Source organism: Arvicanthis niloticus (assembly GCF_011762505.2).
Source record: "Arvicanthis niloticus isolate mArvNil1 chromosome Y unlocalized genomic scaffold, mArvNil1.pat.X SUPER_Y_unloc_4, whole genome shotgun sequence".
Lineage (NCBI taxonomy): Eukaryota > Metazoa > Chordata > Mammalia > Rodentia > Muridae > Arvicanthis > Arvicanthis niloticus.
The window spans coordinates 2,742,717-2,749,128 of record NW_023045021.1 but is presented as its reverse complement, the minus strand read 5'-3'; the positions used below and the strand labels follow the sequence as shown (position 1 = coordinate 2,749,128).

The window sequence follows — 6,412 nt, the reverse complement described above, 5'->3', positions numbered from 1 at the left end:
CTGTCTGCTCCTGACAGCTTCCTATATTGAATTCTAAGAAGAAATTGAGCATCTTTGGAGTTACTCCAGTTGTGGTGAGACAGCCACCAGGCAAGAATTGCCACTTTCCTTCTACAGACAAATTACTGTCCAGAAAAGGACAGGCTTGCAGAATAGTCGACTGATTATATCTGCCTAGACAGAGTAATCAGCCCTTAATAATTCTGCAGCACTAAGGTCTGTCAGATGATCCTGGGCCAGAAGGCGGAAGAACAGATGCTCCAATGTTTTGTAGTAGAGGGAGTGTCCAGGTGTTCAGAGGTCTCTATAAATTGACTAAGTTTTAGAAGCTATGCTTTGTGCTTCCCACAATTATAGTTAACTCAGTCATTCTGGATTTCTGAAGGGGTTGAAAACTTATAGCCTCATAGCCAATCCTGGCTATTTACCTGTAAGAGAAAAGATTTGAGTGGCTGGTCGTCAGCTGACATTCATCCTAAAGCCAGGTTCAGAACTAAATGTTTTAGTTAGGATAGATGACAGAGGTGCTGGTTAGTCAACAAAAGGATGGACTGGGTATTAGGACTATCTTGTACCTCACTGGTACAAATTGGCATAATTATGCTCTAATTGTATTTTGAGAGAAAAGTTTCCTTTTAACAGGAAGGGTGATGTGTAGGAGGAGCTAAGGTAGGAGGAGTACTGAGAGGAAGAAAAGGAGTAAGAAGAGGAGAAGAAGAAAGAGAGGAGAAGTTAGGTGATGAAAGAGAGAAAGAGGGGGGAGACAGGGAGGCAAATGTTCATGTATCTCCACCAGTCAAAGATAGTTGATATATCTAGGTTGGTCAGTGGGTTACACCTCTGATTGAACAATTCCAAACTTATAAAGCCTTTGATTAACATTTTTAAAAAAATATATAAATGCAAAAAGGAAAAGGGGCCATGGGATAGGGATTTTCTAAGGGGGGAATGGGGAAAGGGGATGGTATCAGAAGTGTAAATAAAATATCCAATAAAAAACGGGAAAAAAAAAAGATTGCAAACATTAGTCCCACCACAAAACTTAAACCCCTTGCCATGCTGCTACTTAGTCTCTATTTTACACTGTAAACCAAGTTGTTTTGTGCTGCCTCCCTTTTGAACTACATGTGCCTCTTGGGGACATGTTCCTTCTTCTCTGACAGTTTTGATGCAACTTGGTCCCTTTAAAAGGGACAGTATCATAAAAAGCGTTAGTGAGCTTGAGATGCCACATAGAGACACAAGAAACTCACAGAATACCAAATAGATGAGACTGAAAAAGAAAATCTCCATAGGATGTCTAAGTTAAAACAGTAAGTATACAGAACAAAAACAGGTTATTGAGAGCTGCAGGATGAGAACACAAGTCATATACAAAGGAAGCCTTAAGAAGAACAGAAGATTCATCAATAGAAATGTAAAGCAATAAATTCCAAGTCATAAAAGACCACAACTGTAAACCTAGTAAAATTTTCTGCCATAATTGAAGGAGAAATGTTCCATAACACAGATGGGCTAAAAGAATGTGTACTCAGCAGAATATGCCTAAACAAAACAAAACAAAACAACAGAAGCAGTACTTGGCACTGAAGAGAGATCTGTAGAGAGAAAACAAATGAATTTATAATTACTAATGCAAAGTACCCCTGAGAACACAACAAAAATTCAAAACAATGACTGCAAGAGAATACCACCTTTCAATAACTTTAAAAAAGTCAATGGCTTTAAATTCTCCAATCAAAAGACAAAGACTTTTCAAGAAACAACATCTGTCATGTACCATATAGAAAACACAGAGAGTGAAAGGATGCACAACAGAACTCAAATCATATAGGACCTGGAAGCAATCAGACATCTGTAACCCATTATTTGACCAAATAGACTTTATCCTAAAACTAATCAGAAAAGATAAAAAAAGAGAGAGACTACATTCTAAAAACGAGAATAGTTAATTAGAAGACATTACTATCCGAAATATACATGAACCAAACTCTTATGTACCAATTTCATAGAGAGCTTAGTAATTAATGAGAATGAAGACACAGATTGACATCAACCATTTAATAATGGGAAACTTCAATACCTCACTGTCTCCAAGCAGTAGGAAATCAGAACAAAAAATAAGTAAAGATACTTTAGGATTAAAAAATATCATATACCATATCAACTTAACACATAAATAGATATTTGACTCAAACACTAAAGAATGAACATTCTACTCAATAGCCCACTGAAGTTTCTCTAAAATAGAACATATCCTGGAACACAAAACAAACCTTACCAAATTTAGAAAGACTGAAATGATTCTATAACCTACCTCACCTAAACATTATGCATTAAAAACTTAAAATCAACAGCAAAAGAAAAATGTCTAGTAAGGACAAAAATTCATGGGGTTTCAACTACTTAATACTAATAAGTCTGTCAAAGAATAAATTTTTCAAAAATCTGGAGTTATAAATGAAAGTGAAACACACAACAAAACCTCTGGAACACAGTCCTACTGACACATTTCATGCTCTCCACTTGCCCAGATCCTGTACCTCCTTCTGTTGGGAGTTGCTGGTGAATCTGCTTGAGCTTTTCCCTCTAGTCCATTAACCCCTTCCAACCTAACATATTTAGCCTGAGTTCTATATCCAGTACTTCATCCTATCTGGTCTCCCCTGCATGTGCTTCAACCAAACTCTAGGGGGTTCTACCAGGAACTTCCATACCTGTCCTGACCCACAGGCCACTCCTTCACCATATCCAACCTCTCAACCTAGCCAGATCTATTCCCCACACTCCTTACTTAGAACAGGTAACACATCCTGTGCATCAGGCAAACTGCTCTGCCTACTTGCTCTCATTCAAGGTAAACCATTTCCAACCTCTTGTCCCAATCCACCCACACATCCTTCCTTTTGTTACAACTTGCTCTGTCCATATCAGACTTAAAACTAAGTTCCACCTCTTACACAAGTGATTCTCATGGCAAGAATACAACTTGATTTGAAAGATGAAGTTGGTACCTACTCTCCCAAACCTAACTGTCCTACAGTAATGTTTGTCAATGAGAATTTTCTAGATAAGCTTCATTAAGGAAACAGAATCTAAAAGAGCAATAGTTAACTTCAAAGAATTCAAATGGCTAGTGATGCCTAAGAGGAAACACAAACATGGGACTGATGGAAATGAAGAAAATTCAAGACTGTGGCCAACTAGAAGCTTCACTTTATCGACTAGTATTCATGGTGCTACAAAGTAAAAGTACTTTCTTTTAAAAATCAAAGTACTGGAGGAGAAAAGTAATCAAGCTACAAATCTTGAGAAGTGAATCAGATACCCACTGCAGGGATATACTGGTGGAATGATAGCATAGTTACATTATGATAGTAACTGCAACTTTAAAAAAATACATACTTATGCTCCATTCCATGAGATAGAAAAGAATACCTTCTAATGTGTCTAAGAAATCTGAGACTAGATAGGACCTACACATGAGGGAGGGGGACTATTTTTCTGCTACAGGACTATGACAATAAAATGACTTTTAATGACATAGTGCTGAACCCACTAATCAAGGCCTCTCTCAGTAGTCATTAGAGAAGGTTCTTCTTGTGGCAGAAAGTAGAACAATTAACAATTAACACAATTGTGCACAATTAGAAATGAGCATAAAGTGAGAATCTGGAGCACTGTCCTAAATGAGATATCTTTATTAAATCTTCAAGAATTAAGGATTTATGTAAAAGACACATAGTAGACAATACCAAGTGCACAGTGTCCTACAGTTACAACATGACTTTACATATTATCTCAAAACTGCAACAGTACAAACTAGATTTTCACGGGTTCAAACTAAACAAATTTCCTGAAGACAATGGGAAATGGCTACAAAGGCCATCCACTAATCAACAAGATAGTTTTCAGCTGATACCTGTCATGAATGTGAAAACCAGCTTTCTTCGATGGACAATCACTGCTTATATTAACCACACCCACAAGAGTAGGCCCCTGGGACTCTCTGCTCTGGAGTTGTAGAATTATTTTATATATAACAAATATATAATAAAAATTGTATGTGATTAAAAATATATTAACCATCTTTTATATAATAAAAATTGTATATAATAAAGTCATCACTGTCTTAGCAAATGTTGAGAATTAGTATAATATTGATGGCTGACCTTACGCTAAAGTTATATTTATCTTCAAAAAGTAAAATATTTTAGTATGTGAACTCATAAAATTTTGACAAGCCTACTTAGTATTGTGTTTACTTTATACCAGTAGAGTCTTTCAGTGAACAAAACACCAGTAATAATGAAGAGAGAAAGTGCTGGAGAGATGGCTCAGATGTTAAGAGCACTCTTCCAGAGGCCTTTAGTTCAGTTCCCAGCAATCACATGGTGGCTAACAACCATCTATGAGGAGACCTGGTGCCCTCTTCTGGCATGCAGACAGAACAGTGTATACATAATAAATCTTTAAAAAGAAAAAAAAAACAAAGCATACTATGAACTAGCATTATTTACCCAGGCAAAATTTGAATAAAGAGTACTTCCTCAATTTTTTTTTAAATACTGCCATTATATAACAAAGGTAGAACAAAAAGAAAAATATACTTAAGGATGCCGACATCAGTGCATCAAAGTTGACAATCTGCACTTAATGAATATTACACACATGGTAGAGTTAAAGAATCAAACCAGTGCAAGTTGTCCTCTGAGTTGTTCATGTAATACAGAATGTACACATTGCTCTAAAAAACATTAAAAATGTAACCGGGGAAAAATTAAGCACTTACTTAATCATTTCAAAAAGCTTTGGGTCTGAGACTTTGATATTTCGTGCCATATTCCAAGAAAGATGAACCATGGGTACTACTGACTTGATACTTTGCAATTTGTTCCATTCATATCGTTCAACTGCCAATTTATATTGAAAGGCTAAGAAGACAAAAAAAATGTTATAAAGTAACGAAAATGAACAAAGTATATGAGAACCATATTATGTCACTTTTAAGTCCATCAATTCTGAAAAGTGTAAATGCACTGATAGGTTATGTTTAAAGATTGTCATGTAATGAGCAGTGTTAATTATTAAGACATTATGCCATGACGTTTTTACATTTTGCTATTTCATCCTTTCAAATTATGATAACTTTTAGTCCACAAAGTAATGTAAAACATATGTCCAGTTCAGATTCTTTGGTGCTGAAGGCCAAATTTTATTTATGCATTTTAAACAGTTAGACATACTGAGGTTTCCTGGAAAAATGAAATAAGAATTCTAAAGAATAGGGGAGACAGCTTAGTGGTTAAGAGCTTTTGTTTTTCTTGCAGAAGACCAAAGCTTCAATTCCCAGCACCTACATGGCAGCTCCCAACTGTCTGGATCTCCAATCCCAGGAAATCCAACACCCTCTTACAACATCTGTGGGTACAAGAAACACATCAAACATACATGCAACGAAAACTCTCATATGTAACTCTCATATTGTAAAAATTTAAACATTTAAAAATCTTTAAATTCGGAATAACTAAAATAAGTATTTTAGTAGTCTTTAAAGAACTTAATGAAACCAAAGCACAGAACTCTACACATCACATGGGCAGATGTTCTAATGTACACAGAATAAAATTAAAAACACAGTCTCTAAAGGAATAGTCTTCTGTAATGAAAATGAAATCTACATTGGTGTGAAACTTTAAATACCTGTGAGTGGACCAACATTCCAGGTGATGTTGTTATACCATCCAATAGCCTGCACCCAGTGAACAGTGCCAGCATTTATCCAGACCAAATCTCCAGGTCGCTGAATAAACCTATAAACAGGAACATTTGCTTCATAAAGATCTTCAAGGTTCGGCCACCAAGAACTCATCAGGAAATTCAAATTATTTCTGGGAGGAAGGAAGAATACAAATAGTCAAGTATTAAGGAACACAGAATTAAAACAAACAAACAAACAAACAAACAATCTAAGTTACAAACTTAAAGGTGTAAAACATTTATTTAGATTAGATTCTTCCAGTGCCAAAGGCCAGATTGAAGGCCAAAAGAACCAGTAAGTTAAAAATGCTATAATATTTACTTAATTAAAATATTGAGCTGTGAAGCAATGGAAGAGCTGCGTTTCTTTTTGAAAGTGAAGATGTCAGACCTGAAAAAAGTCCAATACTTCATCAAAGCTACAAATGATTACTGATTTATGAAGGCTGATTACTCTTGTTAAACATCATATAGAACACTAACAGTGAGACTCACAACAAGAAATGTTTACCATATGATAGTATTAGTCATAAATGGAATGCCATCACCAAAGCTCTCCCCTTCATGTTCAGGGAGATATTCAGAAAGAGAAGGTACAAAGATTGTTAGAGCCAAAGTGAATGAAAGAATCCAGAGAAACAATCATCTTCCA

The 6,412-nt window shown here is 35.7% G+C and overlaps 1 protein-coding gene across 1 annotated transcript in view; it reads right to left on the bottom strand.

Moving 5' to 3' along the window:
- Positions 1-4,772: 4,772 nt before the first annotated feature.
- LOC117701316 (histone demethylase UTY-like) overlaps positions 4,773-6,412 on the bottom strand; it is an 8,579-nt gene continuing 6,939 nt past the window's right edge. Inside the window, exons 3-4 of the mRNA XM_076706219.1 lie at positions 5,704-5,891; positions 4,773-4,934 (exon numbers count right to left, since the gene is read on the bottom strand). Coding sequence (XP_076562334.1) covers positions 4,789-4,934; positions 5,704-5,891 — 334 coding nt within the window. The 3' untranslated portion in view covers positions 4,773-4,788. The remainder of the gene's footprint in view (positions 4,935-5,703; positions 5,892-6,412) is intronic.